General features: G+C 41.7%; 2 protein-coding genes across 3 annotated transcripts in view; one reads left to right on the top strand and one right to left on the bottom strand.

Annotated features, from left to right (window-relative positions):
* The window catches only part of ELF5 (E74 like ETS transcription factor 5), a 33,185-nt gene extending 31,435 nt beyond the window's left edge, over window positions 1-1,750 (top strand). The window contains exon 7 of one of the 2 annotated variants that reach the window (XM_005216386.4): window positions 349-1,750. In XM_005216386.4, coding sequence (XP_005216443.1) covers window positions 349-445 — 97 coding nt within the window. In that variant the 3' untranslated portion in view covers window positions 446-1,750. The remainder of the gene's footprint in view (window positions 1-348) is intronic. The other variant, NM_001024569.1, reaches the window with a different exon arrangement.
* An 8,283-nt stretch (window positions 1,751-10,033) lies between these two features.
* The window catches only part of CAT (catalase), a 35,945-nt gene continuing 28,199 nt past the window's right edge, over window positions 10,034-17,779 (bottom strand). The window contains exons 10-13 of the mRNA NM_001035386.2: window positions 17,273-17,403; window positions 13,172-13,279; window positions 11,349-11,432; window positions 10,034-10,743 (exon numbers count right to left, since the gene is read on the bottom strand). Of these exons, the coding sequence (NP_001030463.1) occupies window positions 10,678-10,743; window positions 11,349-11,432; window positions 13,172-13,279; window positions 17,273-17,403 (389 nt within the window). The 3' untranslated portion in view covers window positions 10,034-10,677. The remainder of the gene's footprint in view (window positions 10,744-11,348; window positions 11,433-13,171; window positions 13,280-17,272; window positions 17,404-17,779) is intronic.

Genomic DNA, 17,779 nt, shown 5'->3' with positions numbered 1-17,779 from the left:
TTTTTACTTGATAACCAAAAGGTCATGAGACTACACTTTGGGACTTAGTTTCAGGTGAGATTAGGGTTTGTAAACTGACACGTCATCCTTGCCCTTCTTGGCAGTGTTCCCAGGGGATCACTCTGAGGCCATCACACACACACACACACATTTTGAACTGCATGTGGTGAGGTTCAGTCTTCAAGATGTCTGGGAAAGGTTTAAGTGTAAGTTGATAAGAGGGTGTGAAAATACCAGGGCAACCACAGGCTGGCCCCGTCAGCTGAGAGGAACGAGGGGAGAGCTCGTGTTCTGTCGCTTTCCCGGGGTGTGAACCCTCCCTGTGCTTCTCTTCTGCTGTCTTTGCAGGTACTACTATAAAACCGGAATTTTGGAACGGGTTGACCGAAGATTAGTGTACAAATTTGGAAAAAATGCACATGGGTGGCAGGAAGACAAGCTATGATCTGCTCCATCATCCAGCTCATGTAATGGATTTCTGTCTTTTCAAACAATAGATTGCAATAGACATTGGAAAGTCCTTTAAAAAAAAAAAAAAAAAAAAAAACACCTGCCAACGTGCTGATAAAATTTCTCCACATCTCAGCTTACGTTTGGACTCAGAGTTGTTGTTGTCTGTTTGGGGGTAATGGCCGCAACCCTTAAGCTATTTTTTTTTTAACCCAAGGGGAGGAGGGAATGACCTTTTGTGGTACCCTGATCGAACATCACTTCCCTAGTGAAGAGTTGCAGAACCACAATGCCCAGTGTCATCGGTGCTGCTCAGAGAAAAAGGATCCAATTCTGCTATTTAGAGGATCATCTGGTGGTCCCACTCCAAAGGCTCCGAAGTTTTCACATCGGTAACTGTGGCAGCTCACAAAGCAAAAAAAAAAAAAAAAGTGATTAGTTTGCAGTTCACATAGTAGGAGGGGGTCAGATGTGATAAGATAAACAGACAGATTTTAAATCGTTAAAGTCAAATTCCATAGTAAAGTTTCTTAACTGGTAAAGGAGCTAAGCCATCAAGCTGATACATAATTGGATTTAGCATAGTAAACTTTCTTAACCAGAATATCTTTTTAGCCGCTCAGCAAAACCCCCATGGCCATCTATCTGGGCTAACACACTTAAAATTAGGCACATTCTTAATTCTTGCTGAATTTGTTCCCCCTCTTCTCCAGGGTAGGGAGCATCAGATGTGCAAAGGGTTAATCCACAGACGTTTGCATCAGTTTCCAAACCACTACTGTTTCCATGGCTCAAGCTGTCAACACAATAAAATCATAATTCACCAATTCTGTCTGTGAGCAAGACATTAAACCTTTACAGAGCCAGGAATTTCCTGACGGCTCTGTAATAGGCAATTAAACTATGAGTCTCTCCCTTTGTTTTCCTACCTGATGGGTACGCAAGCTCTAAAACGCATATTTCCTTGACAAAAATAGTGACGATGGATTTACACCAGTGAATATTCGTTCACGGGTTAAAGTCTGCACTGATGTTTTCTCATCAGTCACTGGTAGGTGAACCATTAGTGACTCCAGCTAGGTGGACTGTCCCCAGGACCCCTTCCCCAGAGCAGGAAGCTTCATGTGATGAGGCACTGAACCGCAAGATAGACTGAGGGCCTCCATCTTAGAGTTTCACGTCAAAAGTCACTTGTTTTTAAAAAATGTGAATGACTGTTAAATAATCTATTTTTTGGATTCATGTGTTTCCCAGGTGGATACAGTTTATAAACAATGTGAATAAAATATTTAACATGTTACACTGTCTCTGGATTGTTCAGTTTAGCAAGGCTGACTCAGGAAACATTGCTCAGACGCTAAGTTGTGTTCAACTCTTTGTGACCCCATGAACTGCAGCACGCCCTGCTTCCCTGTCCTTCACCATCTCCCGGAATTTGCTCAAACTCATGTCCATTGAGTTGGTGATACCATCCAACCATTTCATCCTCTGTCACCCCCTTCTCCTCTTGCCCTCAATCCTTCCCAGCATCAGGGTCTTTTCTAATGAGTTGACTATTTGCATCAGTTGGCCAAAGTATTGAAGTTTCAGCTTCAGCATCAGTCCATCCAATGAATATCCAGGGTTGATTTCCTTTAGGATTGACTGGTTTGATCTCCTTGCTGTCCAAGGGGCTCTCAAGAGTCTTTTCCAGCACCACAGTCCAAAAGCATCAATTCTTCGGTGCTCAGCCTTCTTTATGGTTCAACGGTTCAACTCTCACATCCATACATGTCTGCTGGAAAAACCAGAACTTTGACTATATGGACCTTGGATGACCCTTCTATTAATATTTCCTACCATTTAGGAGATGGAGATTCCTAGAGAGTCCCAAAGATGTAAGAGATATAGGGGAGTGATCTACCCCACCACCTTTCCTTCTGAAGACAGAGTTCTCACAAGATGGAGTGCATGGACCAGTGGGGCCTACAGGTATGTTTTTGTTTGGTTTGCAAACAAACACACATTTTTATGGCTTGTGTATGAGGTGGTGTTTTGTTTTTTCCTGTGAATTAGTTGCCTTATTTGAAAATCAGGAGATGTACAGGCAAATCCAGATCACCACTTTGTTTTTAAAAGTCAGATCTGGCATCACTAGTCTCTCAGTGCTGTGGCAGGAATTTCCTGGACTGGGTGGAAGAGCATTTGGTCACTTCTTGCTGCCTCATACCTTGAACTTTGTTTGTACCCTGTTGTGTTTAGTTCGAGGTGGTGGTTTGTTTTTTTTTTTTTTTTTCAATACAATTTTTAAAGGTTACATTCCATTTACAGTTATTACAAAATGCTGACTATATTCCCCATGTTGTACGATACATCCGTGTACCCTACTTTACACTCAGGAGCTTGTGCTTCCCATTCCTCCACCTCTATTTTGCCCCCTCCCCGACTGGCACCCACTAGTCTGTTCTCTCGCTCTGTAAGTCTGCTTCTTATTATATTCACTAGTTGGTCGCATTATTTAGATTCCACAAGCAAGTGATATCATACAGTGTTTGTCATTCTCTGACTTATTTCACTAAGCATAATGACCTCCAGGGCCATCCATGTTGCTGCTAATGGCAAAATTTCATTCTTTTTGTGGCTGAGTAATATTCCATTTTATATATATGCACCACATCTTTATCCAATCTTCTTTCCATGGATGCTTAGCTTGCTTCCATATGTTGGCAAACAATGCTGCTTTCAACACTGAGGCGCATGCATCTTTTCGAGCCAGTGTTTTTGCTTTTTCAGATATATAGGTAGCAGTGGAATTGCTGGGTCACATGGTGGTTTTCTTATTTTTTGTTTTGTTTTTTTGAGAAGCCTCCATACTATTTTCCATGATGGCTGCACCAATTCACTTTTTTTTTTTTTTTCATATAACCAGAATGGTTTTACATTTTGAAATTGGGACCCCTGTCCAAGCCAGGTGAAGAGGGAAGTACCATGTTGATGCACTGGATCAAATCTCACAGTCCAGTTGAAAGAAGAGACTGTCCAGGAAATTGGCAATTATCTAACGAGAGGGGAGCTGGGAGCTTTCAGGCTGTCAGCTTGGCAGTGAAAAAGCAGAACCAAGCAGCTCTGGGGAATGGCAGGGACTGAGGTCGGGGCCGGGCAGGCAGCAGTGGACTGTACACTCACCACCTAAGAGATGTTGTCCCCCGCCGGAGGTGGGCGTCAGGCAATTCAAAGAACAAAAAAATGAATCCCTCTGCTACTCAAAAAGTTTTCCTTCTGTAAAACCATTAAACTAGCTCTGTCTCTGTATGAGTTTCCAAGGCTACCCGAAAGAAGTTACCAAATTCGGTGACTTAAAACCACAGAAATTCATTCTATAACAATTCTGGGGGATGAGTCCAAAATTAAGGCATCAGCAGGGCGACGCAACCTCCATAAGGTCTAAGGAAGACCCCTTCCTTGCCCCTTCCAGCTTCTAGAGTCTCGAGTGGTTCCTTCACTTGTGGTTGTAAAAATTCAATCTCTGCCTCCAGCTACATAGGAATTGCCCATTCTCCTCTCCTTCAGTCTCTTAAAAGCTGACCTTGGAGTTTAGGACCCAGTCCAGGATGACCTCACCTGGCCATGCCATGCATGCGCGCTCAGTCGAGTCTGACTCTTTGTGACCCCATGGACAGTAGCCCCCCAGGCTCCTCTGTCCATGGGATTCTCCAGGCAAGAATACTGGAGTGCGTTGCCATTTCCTTCTCCAAGGGATCTTCCTGACCCAGGAATCGAACCCACATAAGAGGAGTCTCTTACGTCTCCTGCATTGTAGGCAGATTCTTTACGCTGTGCCACCTGGGAAGCCAGATCTCATCTGGAGATATTTGCAAAAACTTTTTCTCCAAATAAAGTCACCTTCCCAGGTTCCAGAGGTTAGGATATGGATATAGTATTTTAGACCATCATTCAATCCTCTATACTCCTTAAAATGTGAGTTTTACTTAAACATAGATTTTCATAATATAATTCATTCCAGATCAGAAAACACAAGGATTATTTAAAATACCACGTTTAAACAAACAATAAAAAAGCAAAACAACAAAAATTAAAATGACAATGCAAAAATCACTTATCAAACAGCCAAATGATAGAATAAGTATTTCTTTTGTAAAAAAAAAAAAAAAAAGAAAGAAAGAAAAAGACCACAGTAGAGCTTTCGACATGTGAGTGATTAAAATTCTCAAAAACTCAAAAGTATACAGAACTTTTTGAGTTCACATCTATTAACCTTTCACATCTTTAAAAGCTCTGATGAGAATTTTAAAGCCTTCAGTGTGCCCTGTAGGATCATTTAAAATAGAATCTGGCCCTTTGCCTTTATCATGAAATAAGAGGCAAAGAAATGGCCAAGAAGCTTGCCCACTGTTTTTCTTTCAGAAAAGCAAGTGCTAAGAAATTTTGAAAACTTATTTCTGTAGCAGGGATTACAAAGTAGAGTCATGCCCTTTTACCTGGGGAAGGGAAAAAATTAATGTGCTTTAAACTAAAATTCTGACATTGAATTTGAAAGCAACAAGATGATTCTTCAATGTTTCCCTAAGTCCAGACCGACCCTCCTTTTAGAACAGTAAATAACAGAACCAATACAATATTGTAAAGTTTAAAAATAAAATTTAAAAAAAAAAGAAAGAAAAACTAAAACATAAAAAAATAAATAAATAAAAGAAAAAAAAATAAAGAACATTGTATTAGAAAAAATAAAAAAATAAAATACCAGTAGATTTTTAGAGAGTGGTGTGCTAGAAGGTAAGTGAAAATGTCTTTTAAGGAGGTAAGAATGTGAGAAACGAAGAGACATGTCCACACAAAAATACACACACAAATGTTCATAGCAGCATTATTCATAGTAGCCAAAAAAGTGTAAACCACCCAAATGTCTGTCAACTGATGAATGGATCACTAAAAAACAGCTTATCCATACAACGGGATATTATTTAGCAACAGAAGGCAATGAAGTACAGATACCTGATAAAACATGTAAGAATCTTGATAACATTATACTAAGTCAAAGAAGCCAGTCAATGAAGATCACATGTTGTTATGATTCCATTTAGATAAAATGTGCAATGTAGGCAAATCTATAGACAGATCCCTAATGGCCAAGGGTTACTGGGCAGGATTAAATTGGGCGGGGGCAGGGGGGCTGGTGCATGACTGCTAATGAGTACAGAGATTTTTAGGGGGTGACAGAGATGTTCTGAAATTGTGGTGTTGACTGTACAACTCCGTGCATATGCTAAAAACCATTGAATCATACACTTCAAATGGATGGATTTTATGGTATGTGAAGTCTATCATCAAAAAACAGCTGGTTTCTTTTTTGAAAGAAAGTGTCAATGATCAACTGTGTCAAACACTGCCGAAAGGCCACGTTAAGGTAAGGACGAGAATGGACTTTGAGCTTTGGGCTTGTGTGTGTACGTGTGTGTGTGGCAAAAACATACATAAAATTGACCATTTTTTAACTGCTTTTAAGTATACAGTTCAGTGGCAAATATATTCACGCTGTTATGTTACCATCACCACCATCCACCTCCAGAACTTTCTCATCTTCCAAATGAAACTCTATACCTGTTAAATAAGAATTCCCCACTCCCCCTCCCCCAGCCCTTGGCAACCACCATTCTACTTTGTCTTTGTGTATTTCACTGCTCTAGGTACCTCATATAAGTGGAATCATACCATACTTGCCCATCTGTATCAGACTTACTTCACTTAGCATGTCTTCAAGATTCAGTCATGTTGCAGCATGTGTCAGAATTTCCTTCCTTCCTAAGGCTGAATAATATTCCATTATCTGGATATACATCTTGTTTATCCATTCACCTATTAATGAACCCTGAAGTTGTTTCACCTTTTGACTTTGATGAATAATGCTTCACACGGCACACATCTCTTCAAGTCCCTGCTTCCACCCCTTTTGGGGATATACCCAGAAGTGGGACTCCTTGATGGGGGACCACTGGATTTTAGTGGCATGGAAGTCACTGGTGACCTTAACAAGGGCAGTCTGCTTGTAGGTTCAAAGAAAGGACAGAGAGAGTGAAGATAGCAAGTAAAGGCAGTTCTTAAAAGACATTTTTTCAATAAAAGGGAGCAGAATAAAGGGAACAATAACAATAAATATCATTAACACTGCTGTATGTTATATATGAAAGCTGTTGAGAGTAAATCCTAAGAGCTCTCCTCATGAGAAAAAAATTTTTTTTTCTATTTCTTTAGTGTTGTATCTATATGAGATGACGAATGTTAACTAAAATTATTAGGTTGGTGCAAACGTAACTGTGGTTTCGTACTGTGATTTTTAAATCATTATAATCAGCCTCAAACACATCTTTATTAATCAAAATAGGAACCACTACAATCAACACATTTTTGCCAATAAGAAATGTTTGCTTCTTCCTGTAATGTAAAAATCCATGCTACAGGATTCAACAAACTCTTGGAAAACATTTTCTGCATCCTGCTGGCTACGGAAGCATTTTCCCTGCAAAAAGTTGTCCCTGCAAAATGGAGATTTCACTGCATCTCATCAATTTGCTGAGCATACTCAGATGTAATGGTTTTGCTGGGATTCAGAAAGCTGTAGTGGATCAGTCCAGCAGCAGACCACCAGTGACCTTTTTTTTTGGTACAAGTTTGGCTTTGGGATGTGGCTTCCCTGGTGGCTCAGAGGTTAAAGCGTCTGCCTGCAATGCGGGAGACCTGGGTTCAATCCCTGGGTCGGGAAGATCCCCTGGAGAAGGAAATGGCAACCCACTCCAGTATTCTTGCCTGGAGAATCCCATGGAGGGAGGAGCCTGGTGGGCTACAGTCCACGGGGTCGCAAAGAGTCAGACACGACTGAGGGACTTAACTTTCACTTTTCACTTGGCTTTGGGAAGTGATTTAAAGCTGCTTCCTGGTCCAACCACTGAGCTGGTTGTTTGTCACTGGCTGTCATATAAATTCCACTTTTTGCCACGTCACAGTCCGATCCAGGAATGGTCTGTTGTTGCGAAGAATAATAGAAGATGACACTTCAAAATGACGATTTTTTTTTTCAGTCACTTCATGAGGCGCCCTCTTATTAATTAGGCTTTTTTACCTTTCTAATTTGCTTCAATGCTGAACAACCACAGCATGGCTGACGTTGAGTTCTTCAGCAACTTCTCGGGTAGTTGTAAGAGGATCAGCTTCGATGATCCTTCCAATTGGTCGCTGTCAACTTCTGATGGCTGGCCGCTACAATCATCTTCAAAGCTCTCATCTCCTTTGCAAAACTTTGCAAAACCACTACTGCACTGTACTTCGCTAGCAGTTCCTGGGTCAAGCGCATTACTCATCTTACAAGCTGTCTCTGCTGCTTTACAACCCATTTTGAATTCAAATAAGAAAATAGCTCAAATTTGCTTTTTGCCTAACATTATTTCCATAGTCTAATGTAAATATAAGGAAAAGGAGAACATCAAGGCTGTATATTGTCACCCTGCTTATTTAACTTATATGCAGAGTACATCATGAGAAACACTGGGCTGGAAGAAGCACAAGCTGGAATCAAGATTGCCGGGAGAAATATCAATAACCTCAGATATGCAGATAACCGGAGAAGGCAACGGCACCCCACTCTAGTACTCCTGCCTGGAAAATCCCATGGACAGAGGAGCCTGGTAGGCTGCAGTCCATGGGGTCGCTGAGGGTCGGACACGACTGAGCGACTTCACTTTCACTTTTCACTTTCATGCATTGGAGAAGGAAATGGCAACCCACTCCAGTGTTCTTGCCTGGAGAATCCCAGGGATGGGGGAGCCTGGTGGGCTGCCATCTATGGGGTCACACAGAGTCGGACACTGAAGTGACTTAGCAGCAGCATGCAGATGACACCAACCTTATAGCAGAAAGTGACGAGGAACTAAAAAGCCTCTTGATGAAAGTAAAAGTGGAGAGTGAAAAAGTTGGCTTAAAGCTCAACATTCAGAAGACGAAGATCATGGCATCTGGTCCCATCACTTCATGGGAAATAGATGGGGAAACAGTGGAAACAGTGTCAGACTTTATTTTTGGGGGGCTCCAAAATCACTGCAGATAGTGACTGCAGCCATGAAATTAAAAGATGCTTACTCCTTGGAAGAAAAGTTATGACTAACCTAGATAGCATATTGAAAAGCAGAGACATTACTTTGCCAACAAAGGTCTGTCTAGTCAAGGCTATGGTTTTTCCTGTGGTCATGTATGGATGTGAGAGTTGGACTGTGAAGAAAGCTGAGCACCAAAGAATTGATGCTTTTGAACTGTGGTCTTGGAGAAGACTCTTGAGAGTCCCTTGGACTGCAAGGAGATCCAACCAGTCCATTCTAAAAGAGATCGGGCCTGGGTGTTCTTTGGAAGGAATGATGCTAAAGCTGAAACTCCAGTACTTTGGCCACCTCATGCGAAGAGTTGACTCACTGGAAAAGACTCTGATGCTGGGAGGGATTGGGGTCAGGAGGAGAAGGGGATGCCAGAGGATGAGATGGCTAGATGGCATCACTGACTCGATGGACATGAGTCTGAGTGAACTCCAGGAGTTTGTGATGGACAGGGAGGCCTGGCGTGCTGTGATTCATGGGGTTGCAAAGAGTCAGACACGAATGAGAGACTGAACTGAAGTGAATGTAAATATAAAATAAACAGCAAGTAATAAATCATTATCAAAAAACATAAATGAGAAATGCACATTAAAAAGTTGTATAACATAATCACATTTAGAATGTATCCCAAAATCAAACAGCAAATTTCAACAATGCAAAAACCAGTTACATTTGCACTAATGTAATATTATTATTTTGACCTCACCACACAGTGTATGGAATCTTAGTTTCCCAACCAAGGATCAAACCTGGGCCCGTGACTAGAGCACCAAGTGCTAACCACTGGACTGCCCAATTAAACTTATTGTGATAACCATTTCAGGATTTATGTGAGTTGAATCATTATACTGTACACGTAAAATTTATACAGTGCTGTGTGCCAATTACATATCGATAAAACTGGAAAGAAAAAAAGGGAAAAATAAAATTCAAAGAAGTTAAAACTCATAATCAGATAAAAAGAAGCAAGCTAATGAACAAGAGATCTAAGTAACTTTCAAAACTGGGAAATTTGCTGTTTTCCCAATAGAATAAAGTTCTGGTCCCTTGTATCTCAGAAGCTGTGTATAAAGGCTATTGGTTTAAACAAATAATATACTATCCTTGTGAAACCAGTATTTTCAATTTTAAGGGTAAGTATCTGATAACAGGGGGCTTTCCTAGTGGCTCAGCAGTAAAGAATCTGCCTGCCAATGCAGGAGACACAGATTCAATTCCTGGGTCAGGAAGATCCCCTGGAGAAGGAAATGGCAACCCATTCCAGTATTCTTGCCTGGGAAATCCCATGGACAGAGGAACCTGACTGGCTACAGTCCATGGGGTCGCAAAAGAGTTGGACATGGCTAAGCAATTAAACAACAACAATCTAATAACATGATATTCAGATTAAGAATCTTGAGACATTTCAAGTTACATATGGAGACTAAAGAAATCAAACACCAGTCTTCTATTTTTATTTACAGATTATTTTATTGGAAAAAGGAAAGCAATTACAAATCAGTCTACTGCAAAATCAGTGCTGTATTAGGATAAATGTAATTGCAAGTTTTAAAAAACCTGATTAATTCAAAGCAGGAATAAACATCAAGCCATGATGGTGCTGAAGTTATTTTCAAAAGACAGCAATGTGTTCTTCCTCATGGGAACTGAGAAAAATTTAAATTTCTCAGTAAATTATCTTTATCTTTTCTTCTTATATAATTACAGTGATATTTTTAAAAAATAGGTCATGAGATGATATGTAAACATAAATGTCACTAAGACTTTTTCTGGTCAAATAAAATCATATTTCTGCTAGAAACTTTCATTCTAGTCATTTTAAGTGAATAATCAGCTGTCAAAAGCAAATACATGTTTCTTTTAAATGATTGTTAAGCTTTAACCTTCATTCACCCACAGGAAAGTAGGATTAAAAGCCATTATTACATCATTTGCTATAGAAATCTGGATTATCATTTTACAGACACAAACTTGCATTTGCATGTCTAGTGCAGGAGAATCTTCCATCCAGCGATCCGTGGGTACAGGTGTGAACACCATGCTCTGCTTCACAAGCGGACGGCAACGTGGTGCAGGGCCAGGCCTCCGACCCTCAGAGATTAGCTTTCTCCCTTGCAGACAAGTGAGACCCATGCTGCACATAGGTGTGAACTGCGTTCTGTTTCAAAAGGGCAAGAGCAGCAGGTTAATTAACTCACTTGGGCAGAGACTCAGTACGTATTTCTGCTTTCATCTATGCTCAAATGAAAATAACAATGCAGAATTTGTCCACCTTAGATTGTCTTATAACCATATGTGCTAAGTCGCTTCAGTTGTGTCCAGCTCTTTGCGACCCTATGGACTATAGCCCCTGTGGAGGAGGAAATGACAACCCACTCCAGTACCCTTGCCTGGAGAATCCCATGGACAGAGGAGCCTGGTGGGGTTGCAAAGAGTTGGACGTCTCACTCTCTCTCTCTCTCTCTCTCTCTCTCTCTCTCTCACACACACACACACACACACACACCCCAGAGTCTTACATGGCCCAGGGCATCACACACCCACACACACACACACCCCCACACATCCCAGAGTCTTATATGGCCCAGGGCTTAAATGAAGAGGTTGCGCTTTCCAGGTGAGATCTTTAAATCTCAACTGAGATTGTGAACAGCTGCTTAAGAAACTGAATAGCTGTCCCTGAGGAGAATCACTGAAGAGAAAACCCACTGTGCCTATCCATGACACACACCCTCTGCCACAGCTGGGCTGCTCTGGGCTCACCTTAGGTTTCTCCTCATTGTATTTGTCCAAAAGAGCCTGGATGCGGGAGCCATATTCAGGATGGACATCGCTGAAGTTCTTAACCTGAAACCAAATGAAGACCATGAGAGCATCACCCTAGGCCCCTACCGTGCCAGTCCCTAGTGTCTGCTCCACGGGATTTCCTCCAGAGGGGAGGAGGGACACGTCCACAGGAGGCAGAGACACAGCATTTAACAACAGGGAGCAGGACTCAGGTCCTGGGTGTATACTGGCTGAGCAACCCTGGATAAGTCATTCGCCTGAGCTTCAATACCCACTCCTCATGGAATAGGTGCGACAATCAAATCTCCCTCATAGAGTTCAATATTCACTCCCATAAAAACAAATGAGTCGATTAAATCAACCTTGCAGAGTATTGTGAGAAAAATGCATTAGAAGGTGAGCTCCACTTACAGCTGGTAAAGAGCTGACCTCGGAGGAATGCAAGCTACAGTGATTTGTATTAAGAAACGGGCCCCAACACTGCCTGAATTTACAGTTAGCATATACCCCATGGGTAAAATAGATAGCTGGTGGGAAGCTGCTGTCCAGCAGGGGGGGCTTAGCTCGGTGGTGACCTAGACGGGTAGGATGGGGGCGGGGGTTGGGTTGAAGGGCCCAAGAAGGAGGGGATATATGTATACACATACTTGATTCACCTTGTTGTACAGCAGAAAGTAACGCAACGTTGTAGAGCAATTACACACCAATTAAAAAATAAAGTGAGGTGTACAAACACTGGCCTGTGTTGGGCAACTCTGCACACTTCTAGAAGGAATTCCTGACCAGGGGCCGATCCCCAGCAGACAGCAAGAGGTAGGACATCAAGAACCCACGGAGGCCAGGCAGCTTTAGCGTACGTAAGAGGAGAAGGCCAAGAGTTTGGGCCCAATTCTCTGCTTACAAACAGTCTCACTCATTTTTCTAAGAAAGATGAGAAAAAACCCACCCCACCTCTCTCACAGAGCAACAGTCAGGCTCTCTGCCTGAGTAAACAGCAAGAAGTACTAGTGTCCAGGGAATCAAAGGGTTATCTTTCATATACACACTCATCAAACACAGTTTATAGAGCTCTGCCTGCAGAGAAAGCGCGCAGCCTGCAAAGTACTTATCTCCAGACCTTAGAACATACTCCAGACAGCTGCCCTTATGAACAGAGAAGCAGCAGTCAAGAGATAAGACAGGGGCAGCGGTTCCTAAATTTATGAGAGGCTGACCCTGGGGCAGCCAGGAAACCAACAGTGAGCAAACAGCACAACGAGCGACCATCAGAAATGCCCTGGGACACCTTTGCTTAAAAGGTCAGCCTGAGCTTTGGAAGCAGCTCAGTTTTTACCCCAGAAAACAGCATGTTTCTATTTGCTTCTGAAGGCAGATTGGGTATCATAATGTCGAGTAGTCAGGCAGACTTCAAACCACAAAGACGTAATCTGTATTTCTTATCATCTAAAGTCTAAGCAAAATTGTGGCAGGACCCACATTTTCATACTGGATATTACTCTCTTAACATGGAACTTGGCTACAGTCAGATTGAATAGCATTAGGAGACGATTTGCCTTAAACTAAATTATTACACACTGGACAAAGAGTAAAGGACTGATGGATATAGTGTATCTACTGGAGGTAAGCCATAGAAAGAAAAGAATCAGAGGTTGATTGGGGATTCATACTCATTTTTTTTTTAAGTTTGCTTAACTCAAGTAAAATAGAAATGACACTTCTTTTGAAGGTCTTTCTCCCACAGCTGCACTCTCCCATCCTGCCAGCAGGTGTCACTGTTCGGCTTACAAAGTATCACTCACCGCTTTCTTCTGGATAAAAAGCTGTGCGTCTTTCAGATGGCCCGCAATGTTCTCACACAGGCGTTTCCTCTGCTCCTCATTCAGCACTTTCAAATAGAAAGTCCGCACCTGCTCATTGAAAACAGAAGGCAGGGAATCAGATAACTATTTTATCACGAACAAAACTGACCCAAACCCCACTTTTGAAATGAAGACACAAGATTTCTCATTGCTGTAAGAATGAAAAAAGGCTTTGCAATTTAAGAATAATTTATAGATGAAACTGTCACGTGTTGAGTTCCTCACTTTTTGTTTTAAGTCAAACAGGAAGATAACGGGGACTTCGCTGGCCATCCAGTGGTTAAGACGCCACGCTTCCAATGTGGGAAGCATGGGTTCAATCCCTGGTCAGGGAACTGAGACCCCCACATACCACTGGGGGCATAAGCAAAAAAAAAAAAAGGAAGATAATAGCTCATAACTTCTTTTTAACAATGTCTTTTGTGGTCACTGCTTACAAATCTCTTATAAATAAAAGGCAGTGTAGCCTACAATTAAAAATGCCACCACACCTTACTACTGACAAGTGCAGAATGTGCCATCATCAAATGCAAGCTTAGCACAAGACAACCTTTGCTCAGTTCACCCAGAACCAGAGAGCACACACCCTAGCTCATTAATTAGGCTCTTAGCTACTCGGAAGCCAAGATTTCTTAGAGAAGACAGATGTTAATAGTGGTATTTTGCTTACAGCACTGAGTTTACTTCTAAAATGAATATCAAAAGGTTAAAATTAAAAAGTAAGAGCAAAGTAATACACATATGAGTCCTAACAGCCTCTGCTTATTTCTGAAATCAGCCATTTCTCAGGTATCGCTCTGACTCTATGCAACATTTCATTCATTCATTCGTTGAGCAAATATTTATTACTCACATACCTATAATGCACCAGACCCTATTCTATGTACTGTTCTGATGCTGCTGCTGCTGCTGCTGCTGCTAAGTCGCTTCAGTCATGTCCGACTCCGACTCTGTGCGACCCCATAGACGGCAGCCCACCAGGCACCCCCCGTCCCTGGGATTCTCCAGGCAAGAACACTGGAGTGGGTTGCCATTTCCTTCTCCAATGTATGAAAGTGAAAAGTGAAAGTGAAGTTGCTCAGTCGTAAAACATCAAATTACCCAAGGTAGCAAATTTATAAAATATCAAAACTTTACAGTTTTTATAAGTTATCAAATATCAGAATATAATACTACTTTTAAAATTTGAGCAAACTTTAAATCTGATATTAAAGTTTAAAAATCTTTATACTTTGAGGTATTAACATAATCATAATCCAATCAAAGTACTGCATGTGGGAAGATCTAAATAGACATTTCTTTAAAGAAGATATACAGATGGCCAAAAGACATGAAAAAAATGCTGAACATTGCTAATTATTAGAGAAATACAAATCAAAACTACAATGAGGTATCACCCCACTCCAGTCTGAATGGCCATATCATAAACTCTAGTGGCTCAGACAGTAAAGAATCTGCCTGCAACACGGGAGACCCGGGTTCGATCCCTGGGCCGAGAAGATCCCCTGGAGTAGCAAATGGCAACCCACTCCAGTATTCCTGCCCGGAGAATCCCATGGACAAAGGAGCCTGGTGGTCTGTAGCCTGTGGGGTTGCAGAGTCGGACATGACTGAGCGACTAAGCGCAGCACAGCACATGCCTGGCTAACAACCACCAATCACACACAGCTCGGCTGCTCACTACAGGAGGGCACGGACTCCACAAATGGGACAGCGGTTCCATTTTATCACCAGATGAGGATGCTGAGCTAATCTACCCACTCCAACACGTTAACCACAGACCTTTAAGAGCAGGACCAAATTCCTATTCACGAAAAAGTGACATTTTTAATAGTCTATACAAAGTGAGAGAAGAATTCTTTTTTTCTTTTTAAGTGTAATATGTCTGCAGTAAGGGTACCAAATGTTAAGTGTGAAGTTCACGGTGATTTTTCAGGGGACACTCGTGTCACAACCACCCAGATCAAGAGAGAAACATCACTCACATCTCAGAAATGCCCCTACCATACCCCTCCTCCCAGTCCCCTTTCTCCAACTGACCCCCCAATTGTTTTTACTTCTATTATTATAAATGTCTTTCTTTACTTCTCTTGGAAATGTACACAAATGGAATCATGTGGTCTATATTCTCCTTCTATTGTTCAATTTCATATTTGTAAGATTCATCTGTGTTACTGCTTGTTGGGATACTTCATTAGTTTTCAATGCTGTACACTGTGGGAATATTGGAGAAGGCGATGGGAACCCACTCCAATACTCTTGCCTGGAAAATCCCCATGGGAGCCTGGTGGGCTGCAGTCCATGGGGTCGCTAAGAGTTGGACACAACTGAGCGACTTCACTTTCACTGTTCACTTTCACGCCTTGGAGAAGGAAATGTCAACCCACTCCAGTGTTCTTGCCTGGAGAATCCCAGGGACGGGGGAGCCTGGTGGGCTGCCATCTATGGGGTCGCACAGTGTCAGACACGACTGAAGCGACTTAGCAGCAGCAGCAGTGGGAATATACTACGGTTTATTTATCCAAGCTTTTGTTGATGAACACTTGGATGATATGAAGAAACTGTTGTACCTGTCTTCTGCTGCTCACATGTACACGTTTCTATGTGGAATCTATGCTTAAGAGTGCACTTACTAGTCAAAAGGCACGTACATGTTTAGCTTCGGTGGATACTGACAACCAGGTCTCCAAAACACCTGAACCAATTTACACTTATGTGAGAGCTGTTTCTCATTTTACAAACACTTGCTACACAGTCTTTTTAAGTCTCGTCATTCCCGTGCATTTGTAGAAGTGCCTCTTTTCAGTTTTATTTTGTATATTCCTGATGGCTAGTGAAATACATGACCTTTCGTATGTTTTCCAGTCATTTGGATACTTCTTTTACAAAGTGCCTATTCGAGTCTTTTGCCCGTTTTTTTCATATTCATTTGTCTGAGTTTTTCTTACTGCTGTGTGGGAGTTCTTTATACATACTCTATGTGTGTTGTTTGTTATTTAGAGGAAAGCAAACCGTGGCTTGTGTTCTCAGGCTCTGAATGGTTTCTCATCATGAAGGGGAGTTCTTTTTCTCTCTGTCTTCATGACTGAGTCTTAATAACATCTACTGCTCTACCAGTTCAGTAATCCTCTCTTATGTTTAATCACCTTTTTAAACTCATTTACTAAATGCTTAAGTTGTTCATTTTCCAGCTCAGTATGTCCATTCAATTTTTTAAATTTTATTGGCCACACTGCACAGCTTGAGGGATCTTAGTTCCCCAACCAGGGACACCCCCCTGCAGTAGAAACGCAGTCTTAACTACTGGACTGCTAGGCATGTTCTCTCAATTCTTTTTTTATAGATTAAAGTTCTTAATAATGCTCCATGCTGTCATCTCTTTTCTATTTTCCTAAAAATATTATTTGCAGTTATTTTAAAACCTGTATCTGACAATTTCACTATCTGGATCTCCAGTAGGTTTGCTTCTATTGCCAATTTTGTTTTGTTTTTTCCTCCCTCTTGATTTTTCAGATATAAGGGCTTAAGTGTTGGGTATGCCTGATAATTTAGTACTTACTAAATGCTGGATATTTGCATATGAAAAATAAAGAGATAATCTGAGACTCTATTTTCAACTCCATCTAATATGGGAACTGAGTTATGAATAAAGATGTTGTCCCTGAATTCAATTTGAGACATATTAGACACTTTAAATGGAGAAGGCAATGGCACCCCACTCCATGGAAAATCCCATGGATGGAGGAGCCTGGTAGGCTTCAGTCCATGGGGTCGCTAAGAGTCAGACACGACTGAGTGACTTCACTTTGAGTTTTCACTTTCATGCACTGGAGGAGGAAATGGCAACCCACTCCAGTGTTCTTGCCTGGAGAATCCCATGGACAGAGGAGCCTGGTGGGCTGCCGTCTATGGGGTCGCACAGAGTCGGACATGACTGAAGCGACTTAGCAGCAGCAGCAGCAGACACTTTAAAAGGGGAATATATGCAGACATTGAGAAGAATGACCAAGCAACTCTCACAGAAGACAAAGGAGCCATTACCTGAGTGACATTGTCATCGTTGGCACTGTTGAAGCGCTGTACATCCCCAGAGAAGTGGGTCCTGTGTTCCAGGGCAGAAGGCTGATGCTCGGGAGCACTAAAGCTATTGGGGTAGTAATTTGGAGCCCCACCTTTAAAGGAAAACCACATACATTCACTTGGGGAGATGAAAAATGAAGTAAGTCTACAAATAGTCAACGAAATAAAAAATAAATTCAAGGGACAATGATATATGTGTGCACACACGCGCATGTGTGCAGATGCCATATGCACATATTATTTTTAACTCCCCATATTTAGCTATAAACAGCACCCAGATTCTTAAAGAATACTGTCATCTGCTCGCATGTCTGTCTCCCTCTGCGTCTTACAGGAGAGATCTCAAGTTCCCTTTGAACACTCAGATGGTCCCATCTCTACAATCTTCTCATGCTTACCAGGACAAATATATTTATATAAGTTTGGTTTGGCCCCCATAGAAGATGACACCCAAAGACACATTTCAAA

Source organism: Bos taurus, chromosome 15 (genome assembly GCF_002263795.3).
Source record: "Bos taurus isolate L1 Dominette 01449 registration number 42190680 breed Hereford chromosome 15, ARS-UCD2.0, whole genome shotgun sequence".
In the NCBI taxonomy this organism is placed as follows: domain Eukaryota; kingdom Metazoa; phylum Chordata; class Mammalia; order Artiodactyla; family Bovidae; genus Bos; species Bos taurus.
The sequence above is the reverse complement of the archived record's forward strand: the minus strand, read 5'-3'. Positions and strand labels throughout refer to the sequence as shown.